Source organism: Danio aesculapii, chromosome 12 (genome assembly GCF_903798145.1).
Source record: "Danio aesculapii chromosome 12, fDanAes4.1, whole genome shotgun sequence".
In the NCBI taxonomy this organism is placed as follows: Eukaryota; Metazoa; Chordata; class Actinopteri; order Cypriniformes; family Danionidae; genus Danio; species Danio aesculapii.
In genome coordinates, this window is record NC_079446.1 from 12611590 (window position 1) to 12634606 (window position 23017).

Consider the following 23017-nt stretch of genomic DNA (forward strand, 5'->3'; position numbering starts at 1 on the left):
CAAAAGGTTTAAATTCGGCTGCTGCATCGGAGGACAGTAGCGCGTTAGAGGAGGTAAGAAGAAAACAGAAAATATACTTCTAAGTCATTATACTAAAATATACTAAGTATTTTTCACACCATTCACACTACTTCTGACAGTTCAGACAGCTGTATGCTACTAGCAATATAGTCTAACCCGCAAAAGAACCTATAGCTATAGCCATAGAATAGTTACTACTGAATACATACAGTAGCTAACCCTTAAAGTAGAACATTAAATACATGCATAAGTTAGAATATGTATTTAATCCTTAGGTAGAGTCGCAGAGAATGACAAAGGGCTGTTTTTGTTTTGTGTGGTAATGTGGGCTGGTGTGGCTACAGTGCCAGGATTTTTTTTCCCAGTCCGCCCCTGTGGTCCGGTGCAGCCTTCGCGCAGTCACATAGCCCTTGCTGTGACTGACGTTGATGCTGACATTCACCTTTCAAAAAATGTAACTACACTTTGTAATGTCGCTTAGCTCAAACTCTGTAATTAGTCAGTTTGGTAGCGGTGACAAGCATAGGCAGTGCTGAGAGCCGTGTCAAGTCCCATGAAGGAGCTCCAGTTGGAAACTTTTGTTTTGTGTTTACTTTATGATTAAAGATGTCAACCCAGGCTCATTCTGAAAACATACCGCTCTAAACATTTTTGGAGATCACAAAATACGTTTTTTGCAGTTTTTGTTTTCGCAAATCCACCAGAGACCGCTGTGTACACTTTTTGAGATCTCAAATTTCTCTCGTTAGTGCCTTTGCGCCTGCCACCAGAGGCCGCTGTCAACTGACTGACTGTCTGACTGACCCATCCTCCTCATTCCCTAAACCCAACCAATAGTGTTTTTTAAAGCATCGATTGACCAGCGCCCACCCACCCACTTTCCTAAACCAAACTGACAGTTTTAAAAAGCAATCCAGATAAAGAAATTCTCTCATCTGATTGTTACCACGTGTTCAGATTTTACCACATTCTCACGCTATTATTTACTTGTTTAGTTTAGTTTTTGGTTTCTGTTATTGGCTTACCCACTTTCTGGAACTGTTCTTCACTGGACTTCAACCCCCGTTGTCGTTGTCCTCTCTGTGTCTTAAGTCTGCCTACATGTATGTACATATCAAGCTAACTGGACAAACTAATAATAGTGGAAAAGCCATCCATACGGAGGTAAGTGGTCAGCTGATAAGCGCGTCATACCACCCTGTAGCGTTTGGTTTAAGGACGAAATGCAGCCATACGTACTTCTGGCTGCATAATTCACAATCTTCTGAAATGTATATAGGCCTACATTTTCAGAATGAGCCTATGTTGAAAAATGTTGCACAAATGCCAGTTCCCACCTCTACATGAGCGAGTTTTAGCTACTTGTAGCGGTTAGAAAAAACAAAACACCAGTGAAGAAACTCAACACAGAGGAACATAAAAACCTACTGCCAGCTAGCATTTCGGAAGTGTTCTTGCTGAGCAACATAAAGTATAAGTGCATGAGTACGCGCAAAGCATGCGCCGTGGGTCACACTGATCACTCGATGCAGAAGTATAAATCAGTTTTTACTCTGCTTCATACTACCATGATGTTAAGTGTTGAATGCTTCAGCCTGTCCATAAACATGATTACGACAGGATTTCCGCAAACTATACCTTTATTTGTCGTGAATATGTGCCCTCTAGTGGTGAAAATAACATATTGTGCCTTTAAAAATGCACTAGACGTTAAAGATAATACAATAATACACCATTGAAACGGATTAAAAACATTACGTTCTTTAATTTCGTTTCCGAAACTGGCGTCTGACAAACACAGACACAGAAACATTTAACGAGGAGAAGGTATTCAGAGATAAAAGTCATCCTCTAATGGACCACAGTCCTTTTTCAAATGATGTTAAGTGTGAGATTCGAGCATAAATATATATATATATATAAAAAAGAAAGTTGAATACAGACAACACCACTTTGTGATGCCTTGCTATACATCAGGACGAAATACAGGCGTTGTTCCAAAACCTAGTCAGCCTTGCTGTCTACTACATAGGTAGAAGCCTTCTAGGGTTGTTGTGTAACTGTGCTAAACATAGACCTGGCTGATTGATTAGCCAGTTTTGCTAAGCTAATAACAAAATAGCGCACATACCACTATGCTAAGCTAATAGCAATATAGCACACATACATCTCAGAGATGCTGTAAAAATAGTATCAAACTGAATAATTATATCTAAAACACATTCTATTTCTGGAAAGAAAATGTTTAAGGATGTTTTATCCTTAAAAAATGTTTTATTCATCCGTTTACTCTTTGACTTTTGATTTAAAACAGGAAAATTGTTGTAATTTATTTTGCTTTAATAAGGCAATATTTCTATAACAATGTTAATACAGTACAAATAATGTGAAAACCATATTGTTCAGAACGAGCCTGTTCATGTTTCGGGATTCCACTTAGTCATCTTTCAGGATGGATAAACTACAGCTTTTTTGGGCTTACTGTGGCATTCTATGCAGTGTTGTTTTTATATACTGTACTATTCAAGCATGAATCAATCCTTTGTCTGTATGTTCATGTATGAACAATAGCTCTTCTAAAATATGCTTATCTGACCCAATTTACTTAGTCTTTTCCCAGCTTTCCCCATGATTCAATCTGGGAGGCATTTTAAAAGCAAACATGACAATTCTGTTATTGTTTACTGGGTCGCTTATTTCAAACCTGTTTAACTTTTTTTCTGTTGAACAGAAAAGTAGATATTTTGAAGAAACCTGGAAACCACTGTAACCATTGACTTCCATAGTATTTATTCATGGATGCCAATGGTTACAGGTTTTCAGCTTTCTTTAAAATACCTTCTTTATCTTTAACAGAATAAAGAAACTCGTGAAGGTTTGGAACCACTTGAGGGTGAGTAAACATAAGTAATCTTTTGGGCGAACTATATATAGCACACATAAGCACACACGTTGAATAAACCATTTATGTTTAATTGCACTGATTTTTTGTTTGTTTGTTTGTAGATATACGTTTAAGTAACTGGAAATTAAAATATACCTGTGAAACCACACCAAATCGAACTATCGAAAGCAGCTCACTAGGTTTTGGAACAAAAAAGAAAATATATACATTTGTCAGCCTATCAAGCATTCTTTTAATTAAAAGACATCATATAAATGTATAAACACAGGCATCTTGGCTAAAACAAGTAATCAGATTAGACATATTAGACAAACTTCACATGTGCATTCATTCATTCCTGTCTGTTTTTGAACTACTGTTAGACATCTATTAGATTTTTACTGACAGCCTGAAGTTAGCCTTGCATTAGCCAAGTTGTCACTGTTTTAGACGTCTATTATGCAGAGGTCAGACTGCATGATTTTAGTCCCGATTTTGAGTCGCCGACAGGTTTTGAGAAATCGCCAACAAATGCCTAAAATCACAGACAAATTGGTGCTTGTTCACGTGAGTAACAATCACACACTGTGAACTATCAAAGACACAATCTGAGAGAATCGCAGATGAGTCGCCGACGCCTGTGGGATATTTATCATGCTACAAATCTGGAGCTGTTGCCGATTCAAAATTATGCCGTGTGAAATGTGCTCTGACTGAAAATAACATTGACAATTACCTACAGCCAACGAGAGAGCGGCACCCACTAGTATGGGTATCTTCAGGCCAGCGGGTGGTTGGGGAAGTGGAAAGTTGTTATTTTCAGTTTATTTGGACCCAAGAAATGGAGGAAAAACTAGTGGAAATTTGGTAGGACGTGTGTCTGTTTGACGTGTCATCTGAGCAATATCACAACTGGGTCAAAACAGAAAAAAGTTGAGGAGAAATTGCCAATTCCCTTCAATGCCAGGTGAGCAAAATAAGTACATTTTCTACCTCTCTAAATGCTTCTATCTCATTATGTAGTTAATAACAAAAGATATACTACGTGACCTTGTGTTGTTTCCATGTCACTTTTCGTACGTGTTTAGTTGTGAGACGTAGTTTGGACAAAGTTGTCGGCGATTCTTCTTATTTTAAAGTCATGCGGTGTGAAACACTTCGCCGATCCATCTTGCAGTATAAACAAAGCAGCAACAAATCGCTAGCCCAGATAGTCATGCAGTGTGAAAACATCTGTGACACAGCTACTTTGAAAATCATGCAGTCTGAACTCGACATTAGATGCCTTTAAAGAAACACTCCACTTTTTTGGAAATAGGCTAGGAAATCCCCTAGAGTTAATCCATTTAACCGATCTCCAAGGAGCACTTTTAGCTTAGCTTAGCATAAATCATTAAATCACATTAGACCATTAGCATCTCATTCGATAATTTTATCATAATTATGTCAATAATTTTCTTATGTAATGCTTGACTATCTAAATAATTTTTTAAATAAGATGCTAATGGTCTAATCAAATTCAATGATTTATGCTAAGCTAAAGCAAAAGTGCTCCCCCTATACCCAAAGATCGGCTCAGTGGATTAAAAAAAAAGGTAAAACTGTTTAACTCTAGGGAAGTTATTTTAAAAATGGAAGCATTCCTTTAAACAACAACAAAAAAATACTTGCAGAAAGTAACTACCCAGCACAAAATTCTCATATCTATTTACAAAAGACTTATTCTAAGATGGTATGCTGATGAATAAACAGAAAATGGCTTCATATATGAGAAAAGGCAAAAAACAAAGGACATTTGCTGTTCTAAGTTTGGATGATGGTTGGGTTTGAAAGTGTTCATTATGATTGATTTCTAGATTGAGTGCGGCTCCAGACACACTCTCAGTAAAAGTCTGAGAACCAGCTCATGGTGAGCGTAAGGGTGGTCAAGGGTCGATCTCCTCAGGAATGATGGTGAGGATGATATCTTCATTCCCACGTCGTACCACTGCTCTCAGGCTCTCGTCTGTCTTGATGGCTGTGCTGACGTCACTGGCTGATGTGATCCTCTGACCGTTAATGCTGATTATGACGTCACTCTCCTTCAAACCACCCCTAGAAAACAAAGCAGGAAGCAGTTCAAACTGACCTGTTTTTAAGAGTGCCAATTGTTTTAGCTAAAGCCTTTATTGGCTTCACTTTGGATTCCTAATACAAAACAGTATTAGGTTTAGTAACACTACAGTTTAAGTAACAATTCACACCATTTACTACTGGTTTTTTACCTGCCTATTATTAAGATAATAACTGTTTATTAGCACTTATGAAGTATGATCTTATTTTACATCCCTGATCCTACCCAACACCTAAACCCAACAACCTTACTAACTAGTAATAAACAGCTACAGCAAAATCCTTAGAGTAAAATGTACTCAGTTTAGATAGTATTTGGTCCCTCTCTAAATTGAGTTCAAGTTACTCAAGTTAATGAGACAATGAAAGGATTAATTAAGTGATGATTGAGCACTGATGATGAACACCTGTTGTTAATAAGCAGAAACAAAAAAACTACAACTGACTTCAGTTACAATCTTTGATGAAATCAGCTGAAATATAATACAATGAATCTCTCAAAATCTCAGCAGAGAATCAACTCGATCAATCAGCAACTCCACAAAAAGCAGCTTTACTTATTACCAACTTGTTTGACCTTATTTAAAGAGGGACCAAACACTCTCTGAACTCTCTGAATAGATTTTACACTAACGATTTTGCTGTGTAGTAGTTTGCTGAGCTAATGCCTCAGTTAATAGTTTGCTAAAAGCACAAATTGTACATTAAAATAAACCGTGGCCCTAGATTTTATTACATTTAGGGGCTTATGCCATTATGATGTCATGTTGCAGTATATAAAGCTATTGAAAAATTAATTAACACTTGAATTTTCTCAAGATTTGCTGGATTTATTTGGTTGGATTTAAGTGAAATTTTTTTTAATATTGTTTTTAAGAAAATGGAAACTGGTCAGAGTAGCAAATATTGTCATCTGGTGTGATTGCCTTAAAAATAACATAGTGGTACTAACACCGTATGCCTTTTATTTTGATTTCATTGGGACTTGAAGTTAGAACACTGGTATAGTTTGATTATAAACATGTCTGAAAATGTGGCACTTATTTGTTATTTTATAAAAACAAAAATGCTCTGATTGACAAGATTTTAATCTTTAAATTGGGAAGAAATCACATTAATAGTTTACACATTTGAGCATTTTTTGTGATTTACTCAAATACTTTTTTTATCCATAGCTGCATTTACCTAAATAACATGTTTTTACTGAATATTTAATTGAATTGTTTTACACAATTTGCATTTGCAATTATTTAATCTCTGAGCATTCTGTTCAACCCTGTTGTTTTTTAATTCGACATTTAAAAATGGTTTGGTTTGTTTGAGATGGTTTGCTAGCTCTTTCAGTATGTATATAGATGTCAAACAAAATAGTGTTTAAAGTCACATTAGAAACACTGAACACTGAATAAAGCACATAATCAGACCTGAGGTGATCATTGACATAGTTTATGCAGTTTTTCCAGTTCAAATTTTGCAGAAATAAAACCTTAGATAAATATTTTCTAAAACAGAAACTTTCTGTCACCATAGTGGATGGTTAGGACAAAAAATCCTTGGTAAAGGAAGCTTTTATCACATCTCAGTAGTGCTTTGCATTTAACTTTGTCATTTCCTAGTACTACAAAGGTCCAGGTTAGTACTAATAGATAGTCATTGTAATCTTTTATTAAATCATAATAAGATTATCAAAATAAATGTCATTTGTAAACCCTGCGAAGCTGAAAACCTGTAACCACTGACTTCCATAGTTGGAAAAACAAATAGTAGTTTTTCAGCATTTTTCTAAATATCTTCTGTTGTGTTCAACAGAAGAAAGTCAGTATGGTTGTGAACAAATGAAGGGCGAGTTAATGATACCAGAATGTTCATTTTGGTTGAACATTACATACAACGATTTGTAATTTGATTTACTAAGGTTTGCAGTAGTCTGTTTACTGGTATTTTGGCATTTTTTTGTACTTGACTTGCTGTGGGGAGAACTTTTTGTCACCAAAGTGGATGATCAGGACAAAAACTAATTTTAACATGGTAAAGAAAGCTTTTATCACACGTCAGAGTACTGCATTGTATTTAATTGTGGCATTTCCTAGTACTACAAAGGTCCAGGTTAGTACTAATAGATAGATGTTTTATTAAAATGTAATATACTGTTCAGCTTTTGAAACAACTTTATAAAATGGCTCTATAATTATATATTTTTTCATATATCATAATATATGTCCTTTGAAAACCCTTGAGAACGCTACGGTTACTAAAGTAACCCTTCGTTCCCCGAGGGGGGGAACGGAAATGCTATGTGGAAACTTCCACTATGGGGATTTCGTCAGAATCCAATCATCTGAAAGAGTATAAAAACGGGCCAATGAAATGCCAATGAGTTGGCAGCGTCAGCGTGCACAGCTGGCGTCAATGACAATCAGTCATGCTATAAAGACGCAGCCAGTGCCATGCTCGACATCCTTTTCTAGCTGAAGAGACTTTCACGCTCAACAGCTAAGGGACAATCGTTGTGGCGAAGGAACATAGCATTTCCGTTCCCCCCCTCAGGGAACGAAGGGTTACTTTAGTAACCGTAGTGTTCCCCTTCGGATGGGGAACTCCAATGCTATGTGGAAACTTCCACTATGGGGAAATCTATGGAAAACGCCACAACGAAAGAACCTTACTGCGTCCCTGGCGAAGGGTGTGCCACGCAGTAGAGCGAGCGCACCTACAACGCCCCGAGACACAGTCTTCCAACGTGTCCCCTGGCCCTCACTTACCTGTTCAGAACAGTTATGTTTTTCGGGGAGTAGCAATAACCCAGTAAAATAGGTTTTGATATGACAGTACGTTGGGAAAGCGTTCAGTCCCGATAGGGAGGACGCTGCGGAGCTCACCTGTTACCCAGAGGGGAGACCTGGTGACAACCTATGGACTAGCCCAAAGATGGGGAGTCCTTGCATAAGGATGGTTAGCGGGGAGGGAAGACACGAGCCTGCCCTAGAAGGGGGGACTATACCGTGGCTGAGTGAACGTATGGGATCGCCAGCGGGGATCACACATAGCAGGCACCTATACCCAGAACGCGGGCTGACCAGCGGGCATGCCGACAACGTAACGGGCCAACACCTGACTCCTCCGCTGAGTCAGGTGCTGGGGGCCTCGGAGGAACTCTGCAGGGTTCGCCAAAGAAATGGGGAACTAAACTGACAAAGCTGAAAAAGCGCACGTATCTCCGGGTTAGGGAGAGTGGCGCAGCAAGCGTGTTTCGACACCTCAACCGAATCGTTTCCTCAATCACCAAGGGTTGCCTAATACCCTTGAGGAAACCGGCTCCACTCGCAGATTGTAACCTTGCAAATGTATTGGGTGTCACCCAACCCGTAGCTCTACAAATGTCTGTCAGAGAGGCGCCGCGTGCTAACGCCCAGGAGGATGCGATGCTCCGTAATGGAGTGCGCTCTCACCCGCGGGGGACACGGCTCATCCTGGCCCAAAGGCGAGGGAGATGGCATCCACTATCCCGTGGGCCAACCTCTGTTTAGATACGGCACTTCCCATCTGCCGACCACTGTAATGGACAAAGAGCTGGTCAGAGGATCTAAGGCTCTGAGTGTGGTCCACATATATTCGCAAAGCGCGAACAGGACACAACAATGAAAGGGCTGGGTCTGCCTCCTCCGCGGGCAGCGCTTGCAGGCTCACTACCTGATTCTTAAACGGCGTGGTAGGAACCTTGGGCACATAGCCGGGCCGGGGTCTCAGGACAACGTGAGAGTAGGCCGGCCCGAATTCTAGGCACGAGTCACTGACCGAAAATGCCTCCAGGTACCTAACCCTCTTAACCGATGCCAACACGACCAGCAGAGCTGTCTTCAAGGACAGAAATCTCAAGGATACTGAGTCGAGTGGTTCGAAGGGATCCCCACGTAGGCTCGTAGCACTACCGCGAGATCTCAAGAGGGTATGAGAGGGGGGCGGGGTGGAAACATCCGCCTAGCACCTCTGAGGAGCTGGATGATGAGGTTATGCCTCCCCACGGTGCCGCCATCCACGCACCATGATGAGCGGAGATGGTGGCCACGTAAACCCTCAGTGTGGAGCGCGACAGCCTTCGCTCCACCTGTCCTGAAGGAAAGAAAGCACAACACTGATCTGGCAAGATCGGGGGTCTTCTCGGCGAGAAGCGCACCACTCAGTGAATAGACTCCACTCCAGGGAGTAGGCATGCCTCGTAGAGGGTGCACTAGCCTGAGTGATGGTATTAACCACCGCCACCGGTAGGTTACCTAAGTCTTCCTCGTCGCGTCTTATGGACCCCACGTGGAGGTTCAACAGAACTAAGCGAGGGTGCCAGATGGTGCCCTGTCCCTGAGAGAGTAGGTCCTCTCTCAAAGGGACTCGCCAGGGGGGGCGTCGCGAGGAGGGAGAGTTCTGATATCCAGGTCCGGTTGGGCCAGGGGCGCAACTAGCAAGACCTGCCCCTCGTCCTCCCTGACCTTGCACAGAAACTGCGCGAGTAGGCTCACTGGGGGGAGTGCATACTTACGCATGACTCGGGGTGGAGTCGCCATTCTCCCGGGGGAGGAGCTGCCGTGAGAGCCTGTTGGCCGCACGGTTGAGCCCATCCGGGGTGTGAATAGCAAGCAGCGACTTCAGCCGCGTATGACTCCAGAGGAGCAGACGGCGAGCGAGCTGAGACATGCAGCGGGAGCGTATACCCCCCATCCGGATGGAATACGCTACCACGGCCATGCTGTCCGTCCTGACCAGCACGTGTTGCCCCCTCAGCACCGGTAAAAAGCGGCGCAGAGCGAGAAACACTGCCAACAGCTCTAGGCAGTTGATATGCCAATGCAGCTGGGTTCCCCTCCACAGGTCCGCAGCAGCATGCCCGCTACACACGGCCCCCCCACCCCATACTGGAGGCATCTGCCGAAACGACAGCCTGCCTGGACGCCTGACCTAGGGGCACACTGGCCTGTAGGAAGGAGGGGTCCTTTCCAGGGGGTGCGGGTGCGGTGACACAGCGCAGTGACAGTCACTCGGTGTGGGCCCGCGTGCCATGCGCGTCTGGGGACCCGATCGTGAAGCCAATGCTGTAGTGGTCTCATATGGAGCAATCCGAGCGGCGTGGCCGCGGCTACGGATGCCATATGCCCCAGGAGCCTCTGAAATAATTTCAGGGGGACCACTTTTTTTCCTGTCGAACTCTCTCAGACAGTTCAGCATTACCTCGGCGCGCTCTCGTGAGAGGCGCGCCTCCATAGTGATCGAGTCCAGCTCCAACCCGAGAAAGGAGATGCTCTGCACGGGGGCGAGCTTGCTCTTTTCTCGGTTGACCTGAAACCCCAACGGGCGGAGGTGCCGGAGCACCTTGTCTCTGTGCATAATCAATTGCTCCCGAGAGTGGGCTAAAAATCAGCCAGTCATCGAAATAATTGAGCGTGCAGATGCCGGCGAGCCGAAGGGGCGCGAGGGCACCCCCCGCGAGCTTGGTGAAAACTCGCGGAGACAGAGAGAGCCCGAAGGGGAGGACCTTGTATTGCCACGCTTGACCTTCAACGCAAACCGCAGAAACTGCCGGTGGCGTGGAAGTGTGGAGATATGAAAATACGCGTCCTTCAGATCTATTGCTGCAAACCAATCCTGAGGACGAACACATCGCGTGATGCGCATCTGCGTAAGCATTCCGAAGCGCAGCCTGTGAAGGCAGCGGTTCAAAATGTGCAGATATAGGATTAGCCATAGCCCACCGCTTTTTTTTTTTTTTTTTTTTTTTTGGGGCACGATGAAGTGCGGGCTGTAAAACCCGCGCTCCATCTCGGCTGGAGGGCCAGCTCGATTGCATCCTTCGCCAGGAGGACAGCAATCTCCTCTCGCAAGACAGGGGCGGATGCAGGACTGACCCTGGTCGCCCGTGAACCTGGGAGGCCGTTTAGCGAACTGAATCGCATAGCCGAGTCTGGTCGTATGGATGAGCCATTGCGATGGGCTGGCCCGCGCTAACCAGGCAGGCAGAGCCCCCGCAAATGGTCCCACCCGCACGATCGCTGACGTGCCAGCGGCGGGGCAGCGTGGAGTGAGTGGGCTCATCCGGGGAGCGCTGGGGTCCCACAGGAGAGCAGGAGAGGAGATGTTCTCGTCTCGCACTCAAACTCCAGGAGAGGGGCTGGGAGTGGAGAGAAAGGAGACCGTTCTCTCGTGCTCCATGAGCCATTGGCAAAATGCACCGATCCTGCGAGCTGGAAGGCATAGCGTCCCAGACTGGCAGTGTTCCGGCTGTCACATCCGGAGGAGGGGAAAAGTGCTCTTTCACTGAGGATTTTGATGGCGTTTTTTTTTTTTTTTTTTACGCCTTTAAATAACGTGCCCCGCCCTCCAGCGGGGAAAGAGCAAATTCCCTCCTCCCCAGATGGCCCGCCTCAGGGACGCTTCGCGGTCCGTTTTACCGAACTTAGCGGCGCCCTGGGCGGGAGACGCTGGTTGCCGGCGCGATGCTCGGCGCAGCCGCGTGGCCGGAGGCGCAGGCGGGGGCGGCGAAGCAAAGCTGCGGGCGGGCGTCCTCGGCGAAAAAGCAGTGGATGTGGATGGCTCGGCGGGGGGGAGCGGTCATACAATCCCGCCGATAGAGACCTCGCCCATCGCCTCCGACTGCTCTATCACCGGCGTGAATTCCTGGGCAAATTCACCGCCAGTGTCGCCGAACAGGCCAGCCTGGGATATGGGTGAGTTAAGAAAGCGAACTTTGTCAACGTCACGCACATCACCAGGTTTAGCCTGAGGTGGCATTCCTGGATCACGGATGTGATCATCGTCCTTCCCAGGGCACACACAGCCGACTTTTTTTTTTTTTTTTTTGTAAGAGCATAGTCGGTTGCGGTGCGGAGCGCATGCTCAGTCCTGGGTCAGAACCATCCTCGCGCAGCCGGGCCAGCGCCTGCGCTTGGTAGCGCTGGTAGGTGGCCATAGCGTGCATGGTGAGGGGGAAGGCGCACGCAGCACACTGCGTGAGCCTACTGTGCCCATCCAGGAAGAAGGGGATGGGGAGGCTTAGAAGGTCTCGCCTTCATCCTCCACATCACACCCCTCTAATCGGTCCGGCCGCGGAGCTGGGGGATAAACCATCTCCAGAGCCACGGCCGAAGCAGCCTGGGGAAGCACAGCCGCAAAGTCTGCTTCTGGATTCGACGCCGCGCTCAAAGTCCCGGAGGGAGCGAGCGGGTTCGAATCCTCGTCAGACCTTGACAGCCCAACCTCCAAGGATGGTGAGGATGGAAGCGCACTCAGATCGGGCAGAAAAAAGTGCCCTCAGGACAGCGTGAGTTTACTGTGCACTTCCGGGAAGAAGGGGACGGGAGGCTTTGAAGGTCTTGCCTCCTTATATCCTCCACATACACCCATCTAGTCGGTCCGGCCGCGGGGCTGGGGGATAAACCATCACCAGACCCACGGCCGAAGCAGCCCGAGAAAGCACGGCCATCACGTCTGCTTTTTAGATGCTAACGCCGCGCTCTCCACCCCGGAGGGAGGGAGCGAGCGGGCTCGCATCCTCATCAGACAATGACAGCCCATCCTCCGATGCAGCGATGGACATCTGACCCCCGGTGTCATCAGGTGAGAGAGCGACCATCCAAGGACGGAGCGCTTCTCTTCACCTGAAGCTTGGATGGAGCACGTGGAGGAGCGAGAGGTCCACGGCCCGGGGGCAGCGGATTTACTCTCACTGAAACCCTCAGATCTGCCCGAGTGCCAACCGCAGTGCGGGGGACAACTGGGGTGGGTGGCTCTTTTGCAAGAGCGAGCCGCGATCTTAACTGCGCAACAGACATGACATCAGTGATGGCATGCACTGCCCGCGAGCACCGCATTAACATGCTGGACCCCCAGACATGAAACGCTGTGCTCGTGCCCATCATCCGGGAATAGGAAACCACCGCATCCAGAAACGCACGGTCGGAGTGACGTCTTGAAAAAGACGCGCTGCACGACCGTGTTGCTCTTTTAGGAAAGCTTTTTTCCTATATACAAACCGCTCTTGGAGGACCGGACCCAAAGGACGCCAGGCAAGGGAGAAATACCCAGCTCGACCATCTGCCACTGCGTATACGCGCTCTGGACCGGGAGAAGCTGCTTCTCGATCTCTCTCTGTAGACACAGGTTGGAGATACCCTCAAAGACTCTCTCAGAAGCTTCGTGAAAGGCTCTGAAAGCGAAAGGATGTCGAGCATGGCACTGGATGCGTCTTTATAGCATGACTGATTGTCATTGACGCCAGCTGTGCACGCTGACGCTGCCAACTCATTGGCATTTCATTGGCCCGTTTTTATACTCTTTCAGATGATTGGATTCTGACGAAATCCCCATAGTGGAAGTTTCCACATAGCATTGGAGTTCCCCATCCGAAAGGGAACCGACAGCTTTGGACATTTACATTTATACATCACCTGAAAGTTGAACTGAAAGCATTTATACATCAGCTGAAAGCTGTTAATATTTGTCGAAATACAGCGTAGCAATGCATATTACTAATCACAAATTGAGTAGTTATTTTATATTATTTTCTGAAAGAAAATGTTCTAAATGTCTTCATATGTATTTTTTTATGTTTTGGACTGTCAGAAATTTGATTGTATTGATGTAAATGTGCAATTTGTTCTGTAAAATGTCTTTGAAGGTGAGGGTAAATATTTCTTGTATGGTTAGTTGTGTGTGTTGAAGTGAAGGTAAGATTGTCTTTAATTATCGAGTGACCGTCAAATGTATTTTTTAATGTTATGGCCTGTCGGATTTTCATTGTATTGATGTACACTTGACAAATGATGATAACTGATGTGATAACTGATTTCTCTGTGAAATAATGTTTGAAATGTGAAAGTAAATAGTCTTTCTGTGGTTAATTGGGGAATAATGAAATGAAAATGAGAGTGGTCGTCTAACTAATGACGCAGTGTAATTCATTATGGGATAAAAAAGGGTGGAGTGAGAAGATTGTATCACACACTGAGGAAGGCATTGTGCCGAAACGTTTGTGTTTTTAATCACCCGAAGAATGTAAAAATAAAAAATAAAAACAGTACGAAGCAATTACTTGATTAGTGCGAACCATTACCTTTTTGAAAATTAACATTGACAAGATTTATGCACCAAAAAAGTTTCTTTGAGGAACCACAAGCGCGCAGGGCAAACTTCATTACTCTAAATGTCTGCATATGACATGATCTTACTTAATAATCTAATGATTTTGGTATAAAATTAAAATAACATTTGATTTTTTGAAAATTTTGACCCATATAATATAATTCTGTTATTTGTCAAAAATATACTCATGCAACTTAATGTATTAGCTGTGGTTTGTCATCCAGGGTCACATTTTATACTTAATATCCCACTTCATAATGCATATGTACATGACAAAACACAGAAAATACTGTGTGTATATATAAATATATTTGAAAAATACAAAGTGTGATGGGTGAAATGCTAATTCACAAATAGTCATCATTTTCACATAAAAATCATCATTTTTATACAATATATCAAATGTGTAACAATGTGTTTGACTATATTTAAGCCAGTATGTTAACTCATGAAATAAAACTGAATTAATTACCTGCTCCAGCTATATATTTTAAGTTTACCTGTCGTAGATTCCATGTGTTTAAGTGTTTTCTCTCCATAGTGTGTAATCAGATTGTAATCAGTTTGGTTTCCCTTTGTTTCCCTGCGTTTGTTTGTTGCCTTGGTAGTTTATTAGCTGTTTTGTAAAGGGTGTCTGCATGTGATGGGCTACTCACACTTCAGCTGGTGTTTTAGGAATAACTTCAATGACGTAAGCACCAGAGGTGACATCTGGGAAATCGTTTTTTCTCTGCTTTAGCTCCTTAGCAAGTCTATTAGAAACAGATTCTTGGTTAGTACAGGCATAAATGCCACGTCTTTGCATGTTTGCATGGATAATCAGCAATACAAGTTCAAATGATTTGTTTAGATGGTTGACTCATTTCATTTAAATATTCCTCCATATTCACTAACTTACAACAGTGTACGAAAAGAAAAACAAGTTTTTGAGACTCACGTTGGAGTTAACGTCATCATTCTCACACCGATATACTTCTTTTTTGTGGCTGTTTTTCCTGAAAAGTAATACAAGATATTGATATAAATCTGAATCAAGTTTAGGAACTGATTTACTAGCAGCTAGCACCAGTGCAAACCCCATTTGCATAGCATTTAACTGTAATATGAACAGATTTTTGCTGTAGGACAGTTATACAGTATGTTACTGTATTTTAAAGTTGCATTATGAAGATACACAATACTGAAAATACATATACAGCAAGATAAATGATGCAGTAAATGTAAGTACAGTATTTTTGATGTAATTTATTTACAGTAAACTACTGGCAATCTGCTGCCATTAAGTTACTATAGATTCTACAGGAAATTGTTTCCATAGCTGGAAAAACAAATAGTAGTTTTTCAGCATTTTTCTAAATATCTTCTGTTGTGTTCTTTTGTTGTTCTCAGTGAAGGGCGAGTAAATGATGCCAGAATGTTATGTAATCTGATTTACATAATCATGTAATTTGATTTACTAAGGTTTGCGGTAGTCTGTTTACTGCCATTTTGGTACCCAAAATAAAAGTAGTAACCCGTTTTTTCAACTTGACGTGCAGTGCTGTTGCTGTAGGGGGAACACAAGGAATAGAAAGTGAAGGGTAGAACATTCTCTCCATTTCAAGAAGGAGACCATCCACAACGTATTGATCACCATGCCACATTATTTTTAATTTGTGATGCTTTTTGTTGACTGCATTTGTCTTTGGGAAAATGAGCTGATCCATCTTTATTTATACTGCACATTGGCAGTAGAATCATCTACAGAGCTTTGCACTCCTATCAGCCCTTCCAAGTGAATTTTGAGGTAAGCTCACACTAATTTGCCTTGTTTAGCAAATTTTGTCTTTGCACTATTATGAGCTTTAAAGAAAAATGAATAAAAAAAAAAATAATAATAAATATATATATATATATATATATATATATATATATATATATATATATATATATATATATATATATATATATATATATATATATAAGCAATAAGGTAATATAGGTTTCAAGTCTCTTAAAAAATGTTTCTGTGAAGTTTCAGCTAAAAAAACTATCAAAGATATTATCATGCTGCAAAGTGACAGAAATAATTACAGGACACATACATTTACATACAAAAAAATTGGTTAGACTTTGATTTTAAAGTGATAGTTCACACAAAAATTTAAATGAGCCCATTAATTTACTCACACTTCACTTGTTTCAGATCAGTTTGAGTTTTTCTTTTTGTTTATTTGAACACAAAAGAAGATATATTGTAAAAGGCTGAAAACCTGTAACCATTGACATCCATAGTATTTAAAAAGTTTAGATGTTCATTCATTCATTCACTCATTTTCAACTGCATTTTCAGGGCCGGGTCGCAGGGGCAGCAGTTTTAGGAGAGGACCCCAGACACTTCCTCCAGCTCCTCTGGAGGGATCCCAAGGTGTTCCCACGCCAGCCGAGAGACATAGTCCCTCCAGCGTGTCCTGGCTCTTCCCCGAAGCCTTCTTGCGGTGGGACATGCCTGAAACACCTCCCTAGGTAGGGGTCCAGGAGGCATCCGAAACAGAACAAAACCCCAAAATACTTGAACTCCTCCACCTGGATAAGGACTTTCCTCCAACCAGGAGATGGCAAGCCATCTTTTACATTTACATTTACATTTAGTCATTTAGCAGACGCTTTTATCCAAAGCGACTTACAAATGAGGACAAGGAAGCAATTTACACAACTATAAGAGCAGCAGTGAACAAGCGCTATAGACAAGTTTCAGGCGTGTAAAAGTCTAAGAAGCAAAACATTAGTAGAAAATTTTTTTTTTTTTTTTTTTTTTTTTTTTTTTAGAGAGAGAGAGAGAGAGAGGGCACAGTTAGTGGTATAGCCAGAGAGGCAATTGCAGATTAGGAGGAAAAGTGGAGACTAAACAGTTGCGTTTTTAGTCGTTTCTTGAAGACAGCAAGTGACTCGGCTGTTCTGATGTAGTTAGGGAGTTCATTCCACCAACTGGGCAGATTGAATGTGAGAGTTCGGGAAAGTGATTTCTTCCCTCTTTGGGATGGAACAACGAGGCGACGTTCATTCACAGAACGCAAGTTTCTGGAGGGCACATATATCTGCAGAAGTGAGAGCAGATACGAAGGAGCACAGCTAGAGGTCACTTTGTAAGCAAACATCAGAGCTTTGAATTTGATGCGGGCAGCAACTGGAAGCCAGTGCAAACGGGTGAGTAGCGGAGTGACATGTGCTCTTTTCCTGGTGAAGCACCATGGTCTCGGACTTGGAGGTGCTGATTCTTATCCCAGCCACTTCACACTCGGCAGAAAACCACCCCAGTGCATGCTGAAGGTCCATGTTCAATGAAGCCAACAGAACAACATCGCAAATAACAGAGATGAAATCCTGTGGTCCCTGAACCGGACCTTCTCCAGCCCAAGGGTGCGCTTTGAAATTCTGTCCACAAAAATTATGAACAGAATTGGTGACAAAGGGCAGCCCTGCTGGAGTCCAACATGCACTGGAAACAAGTGACTTATTGTCGGCAATGCAAACTAAACTCCTACTCTGTTCATACAGGGATGAGACAGCCCTTAACAGAACGCCTCTGACCCCACGGTCGAATGCCTTCTCCAAGTCCACAAAACACATGTGGAACTGGTTGTGCATGAACCCTCAAGTACCCTGATGAGAGTATAGAGCTGGTCCAGTATACCATGGCCTGGTTCAACCAAGTTTAGATGGAAAGATTCTAAATGCCATCTCAAATTATCTTCTACAATGATCATTTTTCTCAACCTCCAATGTTTTTGTTCAGTTAATTCACATTAAGGGCAATTAATCACCATTAAAATGAAATTACCGAACCTGCACACAAGAGTCTGGGAAAAATTACTATCATAGAAGAAAATGTTTAATGACACTTAGAGGTTTTTGCATCTGAACTCTTCATTTGTCTAGTACAGATATCAATGGTTACAGGTTTCCAGCATTCTTCAATATACTGTATCTTCTCTTGTGTTCAACAGAATAAAACAACATCAAAAAATATTTTTTTTATGGATGAACTACCCCATAAATTCCTCTATTAATAACCATTAACTACTTTAGCCTCAATAAACTACTAATTTGGTACGTATTAATAGTTATTAGGTAGTAATTATTAGGTTTAGATATTGGGTGGGATTAAAGATTTAGAAAAACATCATGCAGTAATATACAGTATTTGTAGGTTATAAGTACTAACAAACAGCCAATAACCTACTAATAAGAAGGTAATAAGCCATTGGTTATAAAATGAAATTCTACCTAAAGTAAATTGTTACAAAAAAATCCAGACCTAAATTTGAGGCATTTGAGGGGGTTTAGAAACAGTGCTTATTGATAGAGAAAAACTCTCTATGGAGAAAGAACTTGACTGATCTTACCATGTACAAACATAAAATTGAAAACATATGTCATAACAGGACTTATTCAGATGTTTCTGAGTTTTAAATGTTTTAAATTATGCTGCTGACCTTTAGCCTGCCTGTCGTGAGACTCGGCCAGGAACTGTCGGATCTTGTCAGAGGGAATGGCGAAGGATATTCCTGCGGTCACCTTCAGCGTGTTGATTCCTATCACTTCACCATCCTACAGCAACAGACACAAGAGTCAAGACACAAATGTAAACGTGAACTCACACAAGCACACCAAACATCTGGATGTACAAATGTCTTCCTGTGACAATGTGATATTTCCGACATTTATCATTATGAACGCACACGTGTTTGTGGTCACGGCCACATTTGCCAACATATGTTTCTAGGCTAATAAAGAAATGCCATAAACATCATTAAATGTAGAAACCCAGTTTTGTTTTGGATTTGCTTGCAGGCAAGACTCAAGCTGGTTTTATTATTTGCACATGAGGAAGATATACATAACAAAGAGTGAAACTCTTACCAGATTCACCAGCGGCCCTCCAGAATTACCATACTGAAACACAGAAAGAATGGGTTTATGACAAGCATGTCAATATGTTTATTCCTCTTGATCAAAAGTAGATATTAAAGTTTGTGACGATGTTATTAAGTTATCTTTAAGTTTAAATTTAGGGTAAGAAAAGAAAGAAAGAAAGAAAGAAAGAAAGAAAGAAAGAAAGAAAGAAAGAAAGAAAGAAAGAAAGAAAGAAAGAAAGAAAGAAAAAAGAAAGCAAGTGTATTTCTGGCATGTTTTAACACACTGCTAACCTAATTTAACACTGCTAGCATTAACCAACATGTTGCTAGCATGTCACTAACATGTTTTAATACATGGTTAACATGTTCTGGCAAATTTTAGCACATTTTTAACTTAATTTAACACTGCTAGCATGAACAAACATGTTGCTAGCATGTTACTAACACATGGTTATTATATTCTAGCAAGCTATTAGAATAAATTGTGTGTTGAACCCATTTGTAGCATGATGTAGCTACTACATAGCCATTACGTTTTAGCATGTTTTGTTTAGCATGTTGCTAATACGTTTTTAACATTATGCTTCTAATTAACATGCAGGGTGCATATTTTTAACATGGTTAGCATTTGAGTATTACTATGTACCATGAAACACACTTACCGGCCACTTTGTTAGGTACACCTGTTCAACTGCTTATTAACGCAAATTTCTAATCAGCCAATCACATGACAGCAACTAAATGCATTTAGGTATGTAGACATGGTCAAGACTATCTGCTGCAGTTCAAACTAAGCATCAGAATGGGGAAGAAAGGTGATTTAAGTGACTTTGAACATGGCCTGGTTGTTGGTGCTAGAAGGGCTGGTCTGACTATTTCAGAAACTGCTGATATACTAGGACTTTCATGCACAACCATCTCTAGGGTTTACAGAGAATGGTTGAAAAAACAGAAAATATCCAGTGATCGACAGTTCTGTGGGTCCAAATGCCTTGTTGATGCCAGAGGTCAGAGGAGAATGGCCAGACTGGTTCAAGCTCATAAAGGCAACAGTAACTCAAATAACTACTCGTTACAACCAAGGTATGCAGAAGAGCATCTTTGAACACACAACACGTCCAACCTTGAGGCGGATGCGCTACAGCAGCAGAAGACCACATCGGGTGCCACTCCTGTCAGCTAAAAACAGGAAACTGAGGCTTCAATTCACACAGGCTTACCAAAATTCGACAATAGTAGATTGAAAAAACGTTGCCTGGTCTGATGAGTCTTGATTTCTGCTGCGACATTCGGATGGTAGAGTCAGAATTTGGCATCAACAACATGAAAGCATGGATTCATCCTGCCTTGTATCAATGGTTCAGGCTGTATTAATAAGTATTGTTGCTGACCATGTCCATCTGTTTATAACCACAGAGTACCATCTTCTGATGGCTACTTCCAGCAGGATAACGTGCCATGTCAGACTGGTTTCTTGAACATGACAATGAGTTCACTGTACTCCATAGTCACCAGATCTCAAAACAATAGAGCACCTTTTTTATGTGGTGGAACAGGAGAGTCACATCATGGATGTGAGCAAATCTGCAGCAACTGCATGATGCTTTGTCAATATGGACCAAACTCTCAGGAATATTTCCAGTACCTTGTTAAATCTATGTCACAAAGGATTAAGGCAGTTCTGATGGCAAAAGGGGGTCCAACCCAGTACTAGTAAGGTGTACCTAATAAAGTGGCCGGTGAATGTACATTCATGTTTGAACAACTGGCTAACTAGTGGTATATTTCAAGCAGGAATAAATATGTTACTAACATGTTATAACATGCAAAACATTACACTAACAAGTTTAAATAGCAGGATTTTACACCATTGTAAATGTCTCTAGCATGTTATCATTTCGCTATCATTTACATGTTTTAACACATGATATTACAAAATGGCTAAATGGTATATTGTGATATTTGGGCTTACGTTGATGATGGCATCTGTCTGGATGTAGTCCATGTCAGAGTTGCGCAAGCCCAGCTCTTTGCCACCTCGTTGAGTGGTGCTGACGATGCCTGTGGTCACTGTGTTTTGAAGGGAGAACGGACTGCCGATTGCCACCACAAATTCACCTGGTCTCAAATCAGCTGATCGGCCCAACAACAATACTGGGAGCTTCATCTGCGATATCAAACAAAACACAGAATCAGGCTTTGACATTATAATCCATCCTCCAGGCCATATATTTTCTGAAAAATGTTCTACAAAAAAGCTTTATTAAAACTTTATTTGATAAAATACAATCTTTAACAAATAAAAACATAGAGGGAACCCTGGTTTTACCTACTTTTAAGATTTTTTTGTTTATTTGATGCACTCACATTTTCTTCAAATGCTCTCTGATATGACAGTCTTAGCCTAACCCCAAACCATAAAACACACACATATGCTTTCATCCCCATACTGTTCTTCTGGTCAGTATTTGGTTTACACCAAAGATGCAGCCTGACATTGTGGCTACCTTTATCTCTGTGTGCTGAAATTGATGCGTTGCCTTGCCCTGTACAGTGGTTTGAAATATTCAACATTCATGGATGATCTTGCAGATAATGAAAGGCCTGAAAGAGCCACACGTGGAAGCAACACACCTCTGCTGCTGAGACTAAAGCAGACCGCAGCTTTCTGAGGTTGTGTCCTCCATGTTACTCCATAATTATGTTCAAATCATTTAATCATTTGAACATACTCCACGTCTGAAGCACCTATTGCAAGTTTGCATTTCAGTACGTCTACAGTGCATCCGCAAAGTATTCATTGCGATTCACTTTTTCCACATATTTTTATGTTACAGCCTTATTCCAAAATGGATTAAATAAATTTATTTCCTCAAAATTCTACATATCCCGTAATGACAATATGAAAAAAGATTTTTTGAAATTGTTGCAAATTTATTAAAAATGAAAAACCTGAAAAAAAAAATAAAAATCACATGTACATAAGTATTGACATCCTTTGCTCAATATTTTGCTGATGCACCTTTGACAGCAATTACAGCCTCAAGTCTTTTTGAATATGATGCCACAAGTTTGGCACACCTGTCTTTGGGAATTTTTGCCCATTCCTCTTTGCCATACCTCTCCAGCTCTATCAGGTTGGATGAGAAGCGACGGTGTACAGCCATTTTCAGATCTCTCCAGAGATGTTCAATAGGATTTATCTCTGGGCTCTGGCTTAGCCACTCAAGGACATTCACCGAGTTGTTGTGAAGCCAGACCATTGACATTTTGGCGGTGTGCTTTGGGTCATTGTCTTGCTGAAAGATGAACCGTCCCTCAGTCTGAGGTCAAGAGCACTCCGAAGCAGGTTTTCATTCAGGATGTCTTTGTACATTGCTGCATTCATCTTTCCCTCTATTCTGACTAGTCTTCCAGTTCCTGCTGCTGAAAAACATCCCCACAGCATGATGCTGCCACCACCATGCTTCCCTGTAGGGATATTAGCTTTGTGATAAGCTGTGCCTGGTATTTTCCAAACGTAACTCCTGGCATTCACTCCAAAGAGTTCAATTTTAGCCTCATCAGACCAGATAATTTTGTTTCTTAAGCCTCCTATCCACTGCACACGACAAACGACAAGCGACAGACCGGAAGACATTCTTTCCAATGGAGATTAGTCTGGGAGCTGCGTGGAGTTCCGATCATCTCCATATGCAGAAAATTTGGATCCGATTTGAGCTGCGGATCCATTGAAATAACTGAACTCCTGCAACTAGATCTTATGCGACCGGTCGACCAGGTGTGATGTAGTTCAGTGTTGCCCAATCAGGTCCGTGCACGAGATGAGAAATAGGAGGGTTTTTTTTTTTCGTTATTTTTTTAATCAGAAAAAAAGTTCATATTAAAAAACATTTTTCTTCATAAATGAGTAATAAAGAATATTATTTGTAATGTTGTCTCCACATTCCCTTGAAACATTTTAGTGGTCTATGAGTTT

The 23017-nt window shown here is 42.1% G+C and overlaps 1 protein-coding gene across 1 annotated transcript in view; it reads right to left on the bottom strand.

Annotated features, from left to right (window-relative positions):
* Positions 1-1766: 1766 nt before the first annotated feature.
* htra1b (HtrA serine peptidase 1b) overlaps positions 1767-23017 on the bottom strand; it is a 75138-nt gene continuing 53887 nt past the window's right edge. The window contains exons 4-9 of the mRNA XM_056469197.1: positions 21011-21205; positions 19043-19075; positions 18616-18730; positions 15078-15135; positions 14797-14892; positions 1767-4999 (exon numbers count right to left, since the gene is read on the bottom strand). Coding sequence (XP_056325172.1) covers positions 4831-4999; positions 14797-14892; positions 15078-15135; positions 18616-18730; positions 19043-19075; positions 21011-21205 — 666 coding nt within the window. The 3' untranslated portion in view covers positions 1767-4830. The remainder of the gene's footprint in view (positions 5000-14796; positions 14893-15077; positions 15136-18615; positions 18731-19042; positions 19076-21010; positions 21206-23017) is intronic.